Here is an 18,370-nt window from a genome sequence, read left to right on the forward strand (position 1 = left end):
ACCTAGCATATAAAAAAAAATTATGAAGTGTAAATTATGAGGCTTATTATGGTCTTCCTAAAACACACGTACATATGAGTGTGTCAAAAGTTAGAGCATACAGATGACACTCTGCGAACTACATTTAAATTGTTGAAGTCACAAATAGCCAATGTAAAAGGGGCAGATGAGGCAATCACACAATAGTATCAATAAAAACCTGCTTTTGGAGCACGTTGCACTCAACAACCAGTTGGGAATTATTGTTGGCGTCCATGTCACACATAGGGAAGACACATCCTTACTCACCATTGCAGTTCAATGAGTAGTACTTGGAGTTTTTGCTGAAGTATGCAGAGTATTGCTGGCATCTCTCTTGCCGGATATTGCAGGTGACACATTGAGCAGTGTTTGAGCCACCATCTAATCTTATCCTGCAGAAAGATTATTGCATCCTAAATGTAGAACACGTGCACCCAACGGTCAACTGTATGTTCTTTACATTATCTACTTGTGTATAGGATTTCAACATAATGAAAATAAGCTTTGTGATTAAGGCATCAATGAAAGACATTCTTATGTGACAGAGCAGCAATCCACCAGGCAGGGGTGCAGACTAACAGCATTGGGACCCTCACCTATTACCTAGTCCGAGATCATATTATTGCTCACATACATTTGTTTTAGACTAAATGATCACAACATTTTATTGTTATGAATTTTGGCCCTTCACCCAGAACTATGGGCCCTGGGCTAATTCCTGAATTGTGCCTATTACTATTCACCACATCACCTGCAACAAAACTCACCCAATTCTTGAATGTGCTTGGCAGGTACTAAATGCAGAAAACATGGGTGATGGCATTTCTTTAATGCATTAAACCATGTTTTGCCCATAGTAAATAAACCCCATTGAGTTACCCCACAACTTGTATATCTTTTCCCTTAGAATATGTCCTTTATCAGTTCTTTATGTCACATTCAGAGAATGCTTGAAGAAAATATACAATCTTCCAACTTGCACTTTAGCGCAAAAAAAGTAAAAATCTTTACTTATAAAGTTGTCTTCTTCCAGGGAATCCTTCGTTGCTTATATAGTACCTAAAGCAGAACAAAAATGTATTTAAGAATTTTTTTCCATACTAAATTGGCCAGTTTTGCTTTAAAGTAAAGAATTTAAGCTCCGGTTAGAAAAGCTGTGAAAAGGAGCTCTGTCTATATCACCCCCATGCCCCAAAATGCCCTAACTTGAAGTTTATACTTAAAGGAAAACTTAACCCTAAAAACAAATATGGGTAGAAATGCTGTACTTTATATACTTCCTGCAGCAGCCTAAAGTTTCAGTTGACTATAATGGTAATGATTCATGCATGCGTGGGTGGGTACAAAATTTGGATTTTGTTAGGAGTGTCAGTTACACTACACATACTCAAGTGTGCTCTGAGCAGCTGTTGAGAAGCTAAGCTTAGGGGGATGCACACCCATTTTCCAGTGTGTGCCAGATGACGAGATCATGTCTGCTCAATCCATAGCTCAAATAAAAGTATTTTATTTGGCATTACTTACAGAAAGTTGCTGGCTACTGTAGATATGCTGGTTACTTCCCAATTCCCACTGGTTATAGGAATCGGTACCTTATAGCAAGAAAAAAAAGAAAAAAGAAAAATTAGAATGGAAATACTATGTGCTGCAATGATAGGTAGAGATACAGAATATTGTGCTTTGAAATAGTTGACTAAATACAATTTGACGAATTAGTCAAGATTGGAATGATGGGGGTAGGGGAAGATTGCAAACAAGGCTACATAATCAGTGTCAGGTTGATGATGGCTTAGCATCTTCACACCAATACAATGTCCATGTTCAGGTCAGATTAGCTCCCTGGGTAGTGGAATGACTCCACATTCAAATGAGAAGGTAGAACTTACATTGGATCCCTCAAACAAATGGATATGTTTGTAGCCTTCTCTGTTGCTAATAACCTTGTAGTATTTTGAGCCATCTTGGGTGAAGTACGGAGAGGAAGGTTGGAACTAAGGAGAAAAAAAAAATCTTTCAATTAAGCACACTTGTGAAATATGAATACAGAGTACATACTAATTTGGAACCTTGTGTGGTCTGTTAGAGAAGTAATCATATACTCAAACAACTTTCAGTGGGATGCCAGGAGAAGAGTGTATTTCTGCTGTAAACTGAAAAATGATGGATGGTCAAGCTGAACCCATTAGTGGCAGGTTTGTGAGCTGGTCTCCTACTTGTGAATTTCATAAACAGGCACAACATTTGCTCCTGTTCTGTCCTTTGCAAACAATGAAACATTTGCTTTAAACAGCAGACCAGTAAATGTTTGGTACTGTAGCACCTTTCATATTTTGCCTACATCATTAAGGTCTTTGCTAGGTAGCTATTCAAGGGTAGAAATGTATCTTTAATAGTGTACAAACTCTTATTTCAGTTAAGGTATTTTTTTTTATCACCAGTAATATGGCGGTATGGCAGTATATATATCACTGTACAAGGGCCTTAAATAATTTATGGAGATGCAGTTTCGTTTTAGAACATTAACCTATACTTAATATGAAATTATATTTCCCCTTTATTATTGACCGATTGGGCTCGTCTATGAAATAGTTTGCTGGTAAGGCTGACCCACTAATTAGAAGCTTGTAGTAGAGGGAGTGGGCGCATAGTGCAGCTGCAATGGTTTTGTATAGTCAGAAAATGACTTCCATTGGTGCCTAAAGAAATCTCAAGTCGTAAAAGTGCCATTGTTTATCCCAAACATTAGAACATTTCTTATTTGTTCCTCACAGAATCAGTCTGCATAAGCTCTAATAATAATGAACTAAAAAAAAATAATTTACTTACATATCCGACCCAGCCTGTGGAACTTTGTTCATAAACTGGCTGGTAAATAAAAAGAAAAAAAAAAGTGTTTAACATCAGTCTCTGAAGTATTTAAGGCCTGAACAAGGTCACTTTACGACAACATAATCGAAGGTTCTGTGATACAAATCTTGCCCTATGCACAAAACTATCCCCTTGAGTTGAAACCTTTGAGCTGCTTGCTATAAGTCAAAACCCTCACTCTTTTTGCTTTTGTGTCTTACTTTTTACCCCTGTATCCAATGGAACAAAAGCTGTCCATGCACCGAATATGGTTAAGCAATTGAGTTGCTTTCTGCCTGAACTGCCTACCATTACATGGTGTTGAGGAATGAAGGGCCTTGACAAGTTTACTTTATCTAACCCATAAAATAATAATGTGCCCCTTCCCTTTGGTAGGTTGCATCTCAAATAAAGATAGCTTATTTCAATTTACCCGAATATTCTATCTAATTGAGAGGGTAATTGATGACCTACCGGTTGACAGTTCCATGCTGCACCTGCAGAGTCACACACAGTAAGTAACGAAACATTCTGGATCCTTCGAAGCCACTGAATAGCCATCTTATCATCGGTCACCCAGTTAATTCCATTGATGTAATAGTCACTGGGAAAATATTGTAAAATCAGAAATATACTTTTGGCTATACGGTCGAAGCTCAAGATACAGGGGCAGGCAGCTTCTTATCCAAACACAATGAGGGTACTTGTAAGGGCATTTTAAAGGGGTGGTTCACCTTTACATTAACTTTTGGTATGCTATAGCAAGACTATTTCTAAGCAACTTTTCAATTGGTCTTCATTATTTATTTTTTTTATAGGTTTTTTTTCATTATTTCTACTTCATAGGCCAGTTTGGATCCTAGCTACCAGATTGCTGAAATTGCAAACTGGAGAACTGCTGGATAAAAAGCTAATTAACTCAAAAGCCAAATATAATACTAAATAAGAACCAATTGTCTCAGAATATCACTCTATAAATCATACTTAAGTTAACTCAAAAGTCAACCGCCCCTTTAAAGCATTTTAATCTTTCCTTGATCTGGGAATCATTGTCACATTGCTTCTGTTCTTAAATAGGAATACTTACACAGTATATTTTAGTTCTTTGATTTTTTTTTTTTTGCCATGAAAACACCTACTAAAACCCCACAAATAGATATAACAATGTAAGAATAAAAGATGTTAAAACCTTTGTTGTATTACAGTTAACCACTAGATGGTGTAAGTGTTAAATGTTTCTTTGAGGCAGACCTCCGATATTTCTTCTAATGCATGTTGCAAACTAGTTTTATACGCTCAGCACTTTCTAGTTTAGAATATTGAGCGTGTCAGAATGCTACAGCATATACGTGTATATTCTTACGCAGTGGATGGAATTTGTGTATTCAATATTTTCCAGATACAGGTATGGGACCGGTTATCCAGAATGCTCGGAGGTTTTCCGGATCTTTCCGTTATTTGGATCTTCATACCTTAAGTCTGCTAAAAAAACATTTAAATATTAAATAAACCTAATAGGCTGGGTTTGCTTCCAATGAGTATTAATTATATCTTTGTTTGGATCAAGTACAAGGTACAGTTTTATTATAACAGAGAAAAAGGAAATAATTTTTAAAAATTTTGATTATTTGGATAAAATGGAGTTTATGGGAAGATGACCTTTCTGTAATTCAGAGCTTTCTGGATATTGTGCTTCTTGATAACGGATCCCATAACTATAAATGTGTGTTATACAAATGAATACTCTGCACTAGGCTATATACAGATAATGCAAGTCACTTGACGTGTGTGGTTTTAGTGCCTTATAAAATCTAGTTATACAGTGCATTACACTCTAAGTGAATTTTATTTCCTTACATAGTTCTTAATTCTGTTGGTGGAACAATTTCCACAGGGTTGACAACTGCAAGGGACAAGGTATTCACAGCAAACAGTCTCACGGTGGGGTTTTTAGCTCCTGCCTTGGAAAAACCAAACAGTTACATTAACAGGTACAGTATACTGTAGAACCGCTTACATTTTTTGAAATTAGCTCTGTTAGTAGCTATGTATTATATGCAGTCTTCTGTATTCTTCCATTTACAGTGTTACTCTTGTCCCTATTCCCATCTCAGTCCCTTTCAACAGACTACCACCACCACCACCACTCCCACTATCCCATAGTCAGGTACCATCTCTCGCCACTATACCTGCTATCCCACAGCCACTGTCCCTTCCCAGAGACTATTATCCTACTGCTACTATAGACACCATCTATCCCTACTATACCTGAAATCCCACAGTCCCTTCCCAGAGACTATAATCCCAATGCTACTATAGACACCATCTCTCCCTACTATACCTGGTATCCCACATCCACAGTCCCTTCACAGAGTCTATTATCCCCACTGCTACTATAGGCACCATCTCTCCCTACTATACCTGCTATCCCACAGCCCCTTCCCAGAGACTATTATCCCCACTGCTATTTTCGGCACCATCTCTCCCTACTATACCTGCTATCCAACAGCTACAGTCCCTTCCCAGAGACTATTAACCCCATTGCTACTATAGGCACCATTTCTCCCTACTACATCTCCATTCTTAATAAACTTTGTTACAATTTAAAAAAAAACAAAAACAAAAACACTGCACAATCTTGAATATATTCTGATGTAAAGAAAATACACTATAAAAAAAAAAAAAAAAAAGACATTAACTACTTACCTTTGGATATGGGATAACAACCGTATGTGGATACTGATCAGAATCTTCTCCATAGAAAGAATATTCTATAACTGGCACATCAGTATCATTGAATTCCACATAGGCCAGAAACTTTGCATTTGTTGACCACCATAAAGCATAATTTGTTGAAAACATTTCCTCTGTAAACACAGTATGTTGTTAGTTCTTCAGAATAGATTGGCCATGTCCCACACAGGTCTATTTTTAACAATGTGCTGCTGACAATTTGCACTCTTATTTTTTTCTAAAATGTAAATTTTGAAAACTTGATTTTTAAACATTTACCTTCATACACCCAGTCTGGGATTCCATTTAAAATTTTATTGTGCTCTCCATTGTTGGTGATCATGGTACTGTTTTCTCCTGGCACCTCTTTAATATAAATGTTATATTCCCAAACATAGGCCTGTGGTAGAAAAGAACCATTGACTTTATAGGCACAGGCATTGACAGTAATGAGGGATACCAAAATTGACACCAACCCCCAACCCCAAGATTATTTGCTACCATAGAAATTTGTATTCATAAAACCATTTGCAGATTTATTTCTAAAGATGTAACTTACCAGTTTATGGCCAATGGGTGACCAAGTTATATATTGAATTTTGTCTGGAAGCTTGTTTGAAGCCACAATTTCTCTGGGAAAAAAAATCAGTTATTTAAAAATAAGAAAAAAATTATACCTAAACAGCAATTCCTATCACTTCAGTAAATACAATTAAACATTTTACAGCTTCTTGATTTCGATTTTAAGGCTAAGGTTAATGATCATTATCTCTATAAACTTTTATGACATCAGGTTAATATTTAAATCCATAAAATTACAGCAAGGTACTAGTCCGTGAGATCATAGAGTCCATCACAGAGTCCACCAGGAATGCATTCAGACTTTGAAACTATGAGACCATGAAAGCCTTTGAGCGGTCTTATACAAGAGAAACATTCACATAGAGACTCTACAGGTGGACAGGGGGCAAGTTAATTGTCTTTACAAGGAAGAGACAGAGAGCCTATAAATGCCATAGGAGAACTAAGAGTAGGACAGCATGGGTTATTGGCATTGGATATTTACTGAGGATTATCAAAAAAGCTTCAAATTTGCAAAGTGAAGCAACTTACTTTTTTTCAACATCATAGATATGGTAAGAAGCTGTGTATGAATGTCTCCATATCTGGAAGAAACCAAAACACAATCATGATTAAAGACAATTAAGGCTCATTGGGGAACACACTGGGGGGCAGTAAAATAACCATTGTAAAGTTTACTCCAGGTTGAGTACCCATAACAACCTATGAAATGTTTGCTAGACTAAACCAACATGCTACCAACAGATTGTATGGTAAGGATTACTGCAAACTCAATACCAATAATTAAAGTACATATGGATCAGACATTGATACCTCATGATCCACAAAGCACCGTTCACTCTTACCTTCTCATAGTTATACTGCAACAATGCAAATCTTCCATCTTCAGAGAGTGTATAAAATGAAGAATTGCTATTAAACTGTTGAATGAACAAATTAAATAATTTAATACCAGGAAGTTTGATTTGGTCCATAAGTTCTTAATAAGAATAAATATTGGACCTACAATTGTGGTATTGGAAATTATTTCTGTTGTTTTCACGTTATCAACATTAAAAATGAGCACATTGTCTTTGGCCCTGAAGAGGAACGCATTTTCTAGAAGAAGAGAAAAAATAAAAATAAACACAATTAAATTGCTTAATTCTGAAAAATTCTTAATTTCCATTTTGCTACATTGGTACCATATTGTCTGAGACAGGAAACATCAGATAGCAAAAGAGAGAATTCCATCTCTAGAGTATGGTGATGTAATTTTGGATCCCAACCCATTAATTAAGAATCATTGGGCACTGACAGGTTCTCTGGTGGACCAAGTCCATTGCCGAATAGCAGGTTTGTTCGTGCAGTTTGCCATTGTTCAAGCCTGCAGAAGCCTATGCTAAACTGTGCATACATGTTACCAAGTAACCTTCAAGATAACAGCAAAATGGTCATGATTTTTCCACTAACCCATCAATGACAAGACAAAGGCTAATTAAAACCTGTGTAAACATTTTCCTTCTCTAGAAATTGTAAACCAATATACAGCTTTGCTAAGTACTTCTGTTTTGCAACATCTCTCCTTTCTCTCTCAAACTCCATTGACCGATTTCTAAGAAACAAGTTTTGAGAGAATGTATCCTTTTGTTGAAACCTCTACCTATCTAAACTCCCTTCACTCTATGTGCTATTTCAACTCCTAACTGTAGAGCACATGTTCAATGCTCTCCCTCTTCACATCACTTAAATGCAATCTTCAATTCGCTATTTTTCAACTCTAAGCATTAAGTGCCATTGGCCTAGGCAATACCATCTGTCAAAGGTAATTGACTGGATGTACTAATTAGACAAACCTAGGCTCTGATTTATTTTTGACTATTTTGGGGGATTAAGGATGTTTCACATAGTTATAACCCTCAAACCAAGGAATATGGAGAAGACCGTGTGGAGCCAATCATATAAGAGCAAACTAAGTGGCTACTTATAAGTGTGTTATATAGGGTAGAGTTAACTTGTAACCCCCCTCTACAATTTTAATGCGCTCAATAAAGCCGAAAATTTGATATTCAAACGCCAGACTCCGTTGTTGCTTTTGAACGGCGCTCCGCAGCGATACCACTAAAGTTAGAGTTAACTTGTTATATGGAAAAAATATATTCCCCAGAGGTTTGGATCCTACTGTAGAAATGTACTCGACTGTAAGCACAGTTTGTTGGGATAAGTATTTGGGTGCCACCCTCACTAGTGCCAGTGACTAGCTAGCAGGAGATTTTGTAGTTTTGGGGTAAATAGGGTAGCATTACATGACAGTATACCAAAATGAGTTTCAAGGAGATCTGCTCCTCCCTTCATTGGTTACATCTAAACAGAAAAACGCTTACCTGAAACCCACTTTAGGCCAAATGATTTGGGCCTGTACTCATCGCCAAAATAGTCTTCCAGTGTATATGTCTTGCGCTCATCTACCTTTTCTGCTGAATAAAAATTTATAAGATATAAATATAAAATGTATAATTCCCATTTTCCATAAAACGTCAAAGAAAAATATCAGAACCAGATCACATGTTCTGTTTTAAAAAGTGTTTCATATGCAACAATCCTAAATCATGTCTGCTAACAATTGTGTTAGAGGATGGCTTCCAAAGTGTAGTGGTCAACACACAAGTAGAAACATTGCTAGTATTAGGATATGCAACAATTTCTGAGTTAGTAATTTGTTTTCCTTATTGCTCAGCTGTGGTTTGTAAATTAAACTGCTTTATTTTTTTTAGAATGTTAATAATAGGTTGTTGTAAACCCATTCAGCTGCTGACTTGGCTGGTAAAGAAACACCATAATTATCACAGAATAAGACTTATGTACTCTCATTGGGTAAATTTGTACCAGTGCAATAACTCATCAAAGCAACCAGTTAGTCATTATCTTTAATCAGTCTTCTGCAGAGTGGTTACTATGGGTTAATATGCCAAAACAATTTGCACAGGGATCCAGTATTTCCAAAGGACTATAAACCATAACCAGAGTAATGTTAAAATTTCCACACTGTACTGTTTAGAAAGCAGAAATGTGTATCCATTATTCGAGAGTATAAAAAAAACACTGATTGGTTGCTATGGAAATATAAACATGGGGTGGACTTCATTAATGCTTTGCATGTCCATAGTCCACTGTCCATTTCAATGGACACCAGGGGTAGAGCCCACACCTTCTTTCTGTACATCTGTGAGATACCAGCATTTGGCATGTTGTTTTACCCTCACCACAGAACACAAGAGCAAGTTTCTGCAGGTCCAGTATCCAAAAGCAACCAGTCAAATCTTTGCGTAGTAAATAGAGGCTATTATGTTGTCAAGAGTTACTGAGCTTGTAGCAAACTTTGCACTTTTTTACATTACCCTCCAAGTAAGTAGTGCATTCATAATCACCTTACTTTGTACTGCCTGGCACGGAGCAGAATTCATACTACAGAAGTGAATTTACTTATTGGGTGTTGCATGAAGGCAAAAACATATACAGGGACTAGGTGTGTTATAAATAACAAATTTGTATACTTTCTGGAGATATACATTGTAAATCTAATTTTGCAGGCTTTATAGTGCAGGGTCACTATAAAGATAATCCTAGCCATGGGGATGTAAGTGCTACAGTTGAAAGCAAATAGACCATTTCCCCAATGAAAAATTGTAAAAAGGATATAGACAGGGTAGAATGTATATTTAAGTGTAGAGGTACCTTTATTCTGCCCCGTTTTTAAAAGTGGCCAAACACTAGCTAATATGAATTAGTGGCCACATTTCCATAATACCATTTGTTCAAGAGATTGAAACATCAAGAGCTGCATCTCTTCTTTACTTCCTAATCTGTTGATGTACCATGAATTTTCCGACATGGTGCAATGTTGATGTCTGATCATGGATATCCATGGTACAAAGATATATGCCCACATTCTTAATACAGTGACAATTAGAGGACTATTTGCCAAAATAAAAATTTATGGAATTTAAAAAAAAAAACTATTTTACAAATCTTGAACCTTGCTGTAAACATTTGAATTTGAACGTTGATATATCATGTCTTAAGAGTAACTGAAAATTTTAAGGGTTGAAAAACAGATCCATACTCAAGTTTTGTCATCATTGTTTATAAGCTGCTCATCTTTCTGTTCAGGCTCTTTTCTATTCATCTTTTAGTCTATTATTCAAACTTTTGTCTGGTTGCTAGGTAAGTAGGATAATTCCATACTGGGGAGTGAGTAGATGATTAAAAAAGTAGCAATTAAAAGCAGCCTCAAAATATCAGTGTCTAATACAGCGGCCCCCCAAAATGTGGGGCTGACCTCCCCAAATACACTAGGGGGCATATTTACTATGCTGTGTAAAAACAGCAGAAGGATACACCACACATTTCCAGGCTTCACTGTGTAAAAAATGCTGTAAATAATGGTGTTTTGCTATTCATGCTGGCAATGCTGGGTGCAAGGAGGAAGTAAGTGAAATAAAAGTAATAAGTGCTGTGTGTTTTGAGTGTTACCTGCCTGAGATGAACAACTTTTTCTTTTCTCTGTGGTGGGATAAGTTGGTGGATACACTTAATACATTATTTTTGTCTATTTTGTTTGTGATATAGTTCTAAGGGGCACATTTTTTAAAATTAACAATAGTAATGGGAGAATTTCTGCCAGCTTGCCTAGGTCCTGTAACGAAGAGCCAGAAGATGGCTGCCGTGAACTCCACTGGACAGAATCTGCACCAAGGGGCAACACCAAAATAATATTTTCCCTCCAGCTCTCCCATTTTACCATTCAGACACCTTGCATTCGAAAATATACATTTAATACTGGAACCTCCCTGTCTAAAGGACAATTCAACAGTAAAGTTAAAAAAAAAAACAAAAACACCACCACCTTACCCTACATAGACCCCCCTCCCTCAGCCTATCTGCTACCCTGGGCAAATGCTTAGGGGCATATTGCCGGGGTAGCAGCTAGGCTGGGGGGGGTCATATGAAAACCGTGCAGTGCCATCTGCGCATTCATGCATGTGGCCCAAACGGCGCCTCACAGTAGGGGGCGGGCGGCAGAGGGGGCCCTGGACAACAGTCCCGGTGGGTCCAGGGCCCCCCAGTCCGACCCTGGAGGGAAAATATGATTTTGGTGTTGCCGGAAAATGGCTGAATGAGTCACATGACTGGACAGTTAATATCAGTGGCTATACTGTCTTTCGGTGGGGCAGATGCAATAGAAAAGGAGGAGGGGTATGTGTTTGTTAGGCAGGATTTCAAAGCTTATATAAAGGAGGAGGTCATATTAGAAAATGAGGGAGCTGAAGCTATACTGGATCTAGTGACCTGTAATCACCCAAAATGTATAGCAAATGCGCAAGTAATTAAATCTCTGAGCAATAGTGACCATAATGTGATCAAATTTCCATTTATTTTACACAGCTTTTTACAACCTTTTTGTTAAGCGAATTTTTTTTTACACAGCATAATACATATTCCCCTAGAACTGTGGCAGTAGGGAGTAAACCCATATGCCAAGTTAGGATAACATTTGGGGAAAATGGACATTTGTTTCCATTGATAAAGCACAGACTGGCCAGTCAGGTTAAGATTTGGGGTACAAAATTTGCTGTTCTAGGGGTTTTGAATTTACGGCAATATTGTCTGATCTTTATATGAGCTTAAGGAGGCTTTTTAAAAAAAGGTTGGACCACCATAAGGAAGTTGAATTTAAAGTGTCCTGACTAGTGAGGAGCAAATTTCCTTTGTTTCGCAGAAACTTTGCGAAACTGCTAAACTAAGGGGCCGATTCACTAACTTCGAGTGAAGAATTAGAAGTAAAAAAACTTCAAATTTCGAAGTGTTTTTTGGGCTACTTCGACCTTCGAATGGAAGGATTCGAACTAAAAATCGTTAGACTATTCGATAGTCGAAGTACTGTCTCTTTAAGAAAAAACTTCCACCTCCTAGTTCGCCATTTAAAAGCTACCGAAGTCAATGTTAGCCTATGGGGAAGGTCTTTTTGGTCAAAGGATAATCCTTCGATCGTTGGATTAAAATCCTTCGATTCGAAGGATTTAATCGTTCGATCGAAGGATTATTCCTTTGATCAAACTATTTGCGCTAAAATCCTTCGACTTCGATATTCGAAGTCGAAGGATTTTAATTCCCAGTCGAATATCGATATTCGACCCTTGGTGAATCGGCCCCTAAGTCTACTTTTTTTTGCAGCAAAATATATATACCAATTGCATTGAAGTGAATGCGTGTTTATTCGCGGCAAATTTGTGTCACAGATTTGTGAAAAAATCCATCGATGACGAAATGCAGAATTTCGCCACAAACCTATGCATGGTGAAAAAATTTGCTCATCACTAGTCCTGAAATCCAGAGGTGCAATACGAATTCCTAGTTTTTTTGTTTTTTTTTCTATTTAAAGCTCATGGCACAATATTTTTTTAGCAGACAGAAGTAGCTGAACCCTGCATGCATCATGTCATTAAAGTAAATGAGCAGCTGCATGCTCAGGTTTATACATACCTCCCCAATTAAAAAATGACAGACAGATGAACGACATGTGCCATGAGACTAATAGCAACATTAATGACATATAAGCAGTTAATGGTAACGATCTCTGGCTGACTCCAAATAATAGAATTTTATTTTAAACACATTAGGTAACTGAGAATTAAGTTTAAAGCACTTATTCACCTGCACAGGTAATGCAGCATTTAATTGGCCATTTACCGACATAAAAAATGCCATAAATCATTAAACTTAACAAGTCACAGACTCCCGTAATGATCCACTCTAAATCTGAGTCTTAAGCAGTAAATTTTGTACCAAGTCGCAATATAAAGGATTTTGTTTTATAAGGAAGTGGAAGGATTAGATCACCAACAGCTAATAACTCACTAACAGTTACTTTTTCATTGTGGAAAATTATGTTTTTCCCCACACTTCATGCTCTGCATGAAACCCCGTCCGCTGCCACGAACTGTGAAGCCAAAACATAAATAATAATTTTAAGAATGATTTACAATTCCCGATTGCCAGATGTTTCTCAAAGTTTTCCTGTGTATCCAACTGAAAACAAATGAGAATGGCTTTGTTTCTAACAGATTTCACTGGGTGAAAAGCAAAGTTTGTATCTTGCGAAATACAAACAGTCTTAAGAGTTTTTAAGTGTAATTTTTCACTTTTTTGCATAGTGAAAAAAAATGCAACTTTCGAATATACCTCAAATACATGTATGGGAGCTCTTATCCAGAAACTTAAGCTCTGAACAACACGACATCTCCAATATATATACATTTTAAAGAAATAATCCAATTTTTGTAAAATCCTTCCTTTCCTTCTAATAGAATAGTAAAACAGTGCTTGTACTTGATCATAACTACGCTGCATCAATCGATATTGAAGGCAAAATAATCCTACCGGCTTTAAAGGGGTTACTGTTTGTAATAAAAAGGCACCAAGTTTGCCAAGGAGCAGTAATCCATAGCAACCAAACAGCAGGTAACATTTACTGGTCACCTGTTTAAAAGCAAGCATCTTATCGCCAGTGATACATATCTTGTTCTGTGTGCAACTAATCTCCTGTAAATGTTTTTCTGACCTGCCTGTGATAAAGATGAATTGCCAGTAGTAAACCCCATGTGTTGTTTCAGTCTTCTGAAGTCTCTTTAGGAGACAACTTCAAGCGATTTTGGAAAACTGAATGGACACGTAGGTTTTTACCACCAGCGATTTGCTTTATTGCCAGTGGGTATGGATTTACAGGAGATTAGTTGCCACAGAAGAGGAGATTTATCGCTGACAATTAATCTTCTTGGACCATTACCCTTAAAGCATGCAGACACGTTCCTATAAGATATATAGGCATGTGTCAGTATCACTTTAAATGTTCTCCTTGAATTTAGAATGGTAGATATGGAGCCAAACTGAACGGCCTAATTCTGGTAAAATAACACTAAACAAAAGACAAGGTACTGACCATTGTTAACTCTACAATAACTCATAAGATGGGGGGGGTTCGCATCCTCTTGATCAACTAGCAGTTAGGCAGATTTTATATATTACACAACTCCTCTGTGACTTGGTTTTGCTCAAACTGTTGACAAGGTTAATTAGTTCATAATGCTGATTGTTGTCTCTACTGAATCATTGGCTTTCAGTTATATTAGTCTAACAACTACTTGTCTGTCATGTCATGATTATTCAGCATGTTTCCTCCAGATCAGTTAATTCCCTACAGTTTATCTTTGGTCGGTACTAGCATGAAGAATATCTTGTGGAGAGGTTTGGACATCACTTAACAAAAAGATAAGCATGCTCTGTGATTTTTCCATCAAACCTACGTGGATATCTTAGATTGGCTTGTTTCATAACCTAAGTGAAAAAAAGGTTATTCAGAAGCCTGCTTTACATCATCTTTAGTTTTCTGTAAATACTGGGTAAAGTATTGGACTGAGGTATCCAGCGCAAAGCATTATGTGTTTTCATTCATTTGTTATGAAGTTCAAAGTTATCCTTAGTGAGTCTAATGGACAAAAAGGTGTCATTGAATCTCTATTGCTATTGACAAAATCAAAGATAATCAAGCCTTTTTATACTTCCCTTTGTCACTCCCACCCTCATCATGACTACATTTTTAAAATTTTTTTGGATATTTTGAGGATATTCCTCAAATAATTTTGTACAATGCTCAGCACAACTTTGTCTTTACCTTAAATAAGCCATGTAAATTACTTCCTCCCACTCCTTTGTGAACATAACATTCTAGCCTCTCAACTGCTGGTATCTATTCATTGTACTCTCCAATGTGTCTGATCTGCGTTTCTTTGACTATGTTGAATGTCTATTTCTTCCCCTTCTTCCAAAATATCTTACATGATTACCTCTTCCTTCCAAGCACTCCCCATCTGTTTTATACCTCTTCCCTATGAATTAATCAATGTCGGCTTATAGCCACAGCTACTAGAATCAGACCTTACCTACAGCTTCTACCCTTCTTTAAAGGGGGATCCCATCAAGCTGAAAATGACAAATAACCCACAACACCACCTCCTTAACTACCCTTTAATGACAGAGGACAGGGGTATGTAAGGGAAAGGTGTGTCCACTACCTGCTCCACCATTCAGGAAGACCAGTTAGTGACTGGTTAGAAGGCTTAAGTATCCCATAACCCATTGGGACCTAAATTCAGGCCTCACATAACCACATCATCGCACCATCCCTCCCCTGTCCGGTTATGTTACCAGGGCCCGCTTTCTAATTTCATTGAATTGGTTATGTCTTTTCTAATGCAGTGTGATTGATAGCATTAAAACCACTTCAGCTAGTTCTTTGTAAAGGATCATTTCCAGGATTAGGAACAAAACCTACAGACTTGTCTCCCAGAGAACAACCTTGCAGAACTCCATTTGCCACCAAATCTTATGTACAACGGATACTCAAAATGAACACAGAAACACAAAATGAAGCCGATGTAGTGGTTTACAGCTCAGAAAAAAAAAAAAAATCATTTTTGATCACAAAATACCAAACCCCACCCTTTCTGACCACATAAGTGAAGGCCCACATGGGCCCAGATCTTCTCCAGATTGGCTCCTTCCCAGAATATAAATTTGGCTCTCTCTCTTGCCTGCCCCTGAGGGATTACTGGATTCTTGTGTAGTAGAACCTGCACACACTGGAGTAGATGAGGGCCAAGGCCAAAGGTGTCTGTTATCGGCAGAAGAGCCAGTCTACACAGGAAGCCAGATACTCCCCTGGGGTTTGGGTGTGCCGTAAGTGAAAATAAGCCTATATAACTTCAATACTATTTGCTGCTCGGTCATCTAATAAGTTTGCCCTGAATTTCAGATTCTCTGGTGGGCGCTAGGAGGCCCAGTCCTACACTGGTACACAGTGAATGACAAAATAATAATAATTAGAAAGACTGTCTACCATATGGCAAAGCAAAACCTCCAGGAATATGCTTTACATCTACTTTCAGGCCCAATATCACACGATGACCCAACCCCCTTTAATAGCTGCTACTCACTATTCCCTTGTGTTTCCCATTTGATGGATGTTTTAGTTATAACTCCTTAGTGGTTCAAAATGTAGGTGATCTTGTTATGGGGTTTTATATTGAGTACAAACCTTCTAATTAGAATTCATAGGGAAAGTGGCCATTATGCCATTGTGTAACAATCTCGTTATCGGGAACCTTGCTTGGTGGTGGGTACACTCACAATGCAAAGGGTATCCCTGCAGATCCCGGTGTTCACCGACACCCTTTTGGGGCCCTGGGCTTTCTGCTGCGGAAACCACAAGGAAAAGTCCGTAAACGTGGTACCGGCAATGATAAAGAGGAGACATGTTCGAGAATCAGGCTAAGAGTTCAAGGCAGGCAGCAATAATAGTAAAAAGAAAAAAAGTCAGACAGGAGTCAAAAACCAGGAATTCAGATCACAACAAACGGCAGGAACAGTAAAACTGTAAAACAGTAAAACTGGAACCAGCTTGGGCACTTTCAAAAAAGGGTGACTGGCCCTTTAAGGGGAGTTTGGCACCAAAGATTTGAATCCAGCGCTTAAAAACGATGTCATGACGCCCAATGGTGTCCACTGCTGAGAAAGGAAGCCACCGTCAACCAGCCCTGGTGCGTAAACAGGAAGTGTGCAGAAGACGTGGAGAGGCATGCCGGTAGGCAAGACTAAGGATGTCGCGGACTGTTCGCCGGCGAACTTGTTCGCGCGAACATCGACTGTTCGCGCGCGACGTTCGCCATTTTGGGTTCGCCTTAGCTGGCGCTTATTTTTTAACTCTCACTCCAGACCAGCAGATACATGGCAGCCAATCAGGAAGCTCTCCCTCCTGGACCACCCCCACACCCCCTGGACCACTCCCCTTCCATATATAAACTGAAGCCCTGCAGCGTTTTTTCATTCTGCCTGTGTGTGCTTGGAAGAGCTAGTGTAGGGAGAGAGCTGTTTAGTGATTTGAGGGACAGTTGATAGTAACTTTGCTGGCTAGTAATCTACTTGATACTGCTCTGTATTGTAGGGACAGAACTCTGCAGGGATTTGAGGGACAGTGAGTTTAGGTTAGTTAGCTTTGCTGACTAGTAATCTACCTTCTACTGCAGTGCTCTGTATGTAGCTGCTGTGGGCAGCTGTCCTGCTGCTGATCTCTCATCTGCTGACTGCTGCCTGTAACCCAATAGTCCTTGTAAGGACTGCTTTTATTTTTTTTTGTTTTTTTTAATTTGCTACTGTAAGAGCCCAGTGCTATTAGTCTAGCTGTGTTGGGGAGTGGGACTGGTGTGCTGCTCCTCCTAGTAGTTCACCACCACTAGCACCAACCAAAGTCAAAATTGTTACAAAGTATCTTATTTGCACCTGTTAGCTGTTCTGAGCTCTCTGCCAAAAGCTAATTAAGTTAGAAACTGGTTTTTTTCTGGCTGTTCAGTTCAGAGAAAAGAGGGACTGGTGTGCTGCTCCTCCTAGTAGTTCACCACTACCAGCACCAACCAGAGTCAAAATTGTTACAAAGTATCTTATTTGCACCTGTTAGCTGTTCTGAGCTCTCTGCCAAAAGCTAATTAAGTTAGAAACTGGTTTTTTTCTGGCTGTTCAGTGCAGAGAAAAGAGGGACTTTCCAGTACAAAAGAGGGACAGGGGGTTGAGTAGTCAAAAGAGGGACAGTTGGGAGGTATGCAAGTGCCACCTAGCTGTGTGAGCTTTTTCACATTCTGTCTAAATAACAATAATAATTCTGTGTCCGTAAACATCACCTGAGTGATGTTTTTACAGCAGCAATAATATATTCCGTATCCACTACTGTATACGTTGCCCTTGCAGGCATTGTTTGCCCAGTCTTTAACCAAGTGCCACCTAGCTGTGTGAGCTTTTTCACATTCCGTGTCCAGAAACATCACCTGAGTGACGTAGTGTGATTTCTGCCCTTTACAGCACAAAACGCAGCGCTGTGTCAACAATGTATTTTTCAGATACATTTTTGCCCTTGATCCCCCTCTGGCATGCCACTGTCCAGGTCGTTGCACCCTTTAAACAACTTTAAAATCATTTTTCTGGCCAGAAATGTCTTTTCTAGCTTTTAAAATTCGCCTTCCCATTGAAGCCTATGGGGTTTGCGACGTTCGCGAACCGTTCGCATTTCTGACGCAAGTTCGCGAACATTTTTTCCGCCGTT

The 18,370-nt window shown here is 38.4% G+C and overlaps 1 protein-coding gene across 1 annotated transcript in view; it reads right to left on the reverse strand.

Moving 5' to 3' along the window:
* Positions 1–339: 339 nt before the first annotated feature.
* dpp4.L (dipeptidyl-peptidase 4 L homeolog) overlaps positions 340–18,370 on the reverse strand; it is a gene marked incomplete at its 3' end in the record, with an annotated part of 23,187 nt that continues 5,156 nt past the window's right edge. The window contains 17 exon segments of the mRNA NM_001086459.1: positions 340–344; positions 346–352; positions 354–356; positions 359–413; positions 1,033–1,080; positions 1,546–1,613; positions 1,908–2,012; positions 2,848–2,886; positions 3,343–3,472; positions 4,726–4,829; positions 5,575–5,735; positions 5,881–6,001; positions 6,161–6,233; positions 6,715–6,767; positions 7,029–7,103; positions 7,190–7,281; positions 8,547–8,636. Coding sequence (NP_001079928.1) covers positions 340–344; positions 346–352; positions 354–356; positions 359–413; positions 1,033–1,080; positions 1,546–1,613; positions 1,908–2,012; positions 2,848–2,886; positions 3,343–3,472; positions 4,726–4,829; positions 5,575–5,735; positions 5,881–6,001; positions 6,161–6,233; positions 6,715–6,767; positions 7,029–7,103; positions 7,190–7,281; positions 8,547–8,636 — 1,229 coding nt within the window.

The sequence above is a fragment of the Xenopus laevis genome, chromosome 9_10L (assembly GCF_017654675.1).
Source record: "Xenopus laevis strain J_2021 chromosome 9_10L, Xenopus_laevis_v10.1, whole genome shotgun sequence".
In the NCBI taxonomy this organism is placed as follows: domain Eukaryota; kingdom Metazoa; phylum Chordata; class Amphibia; order Anura; family Pipidae; genus Xenopus; species Xenopus laevis.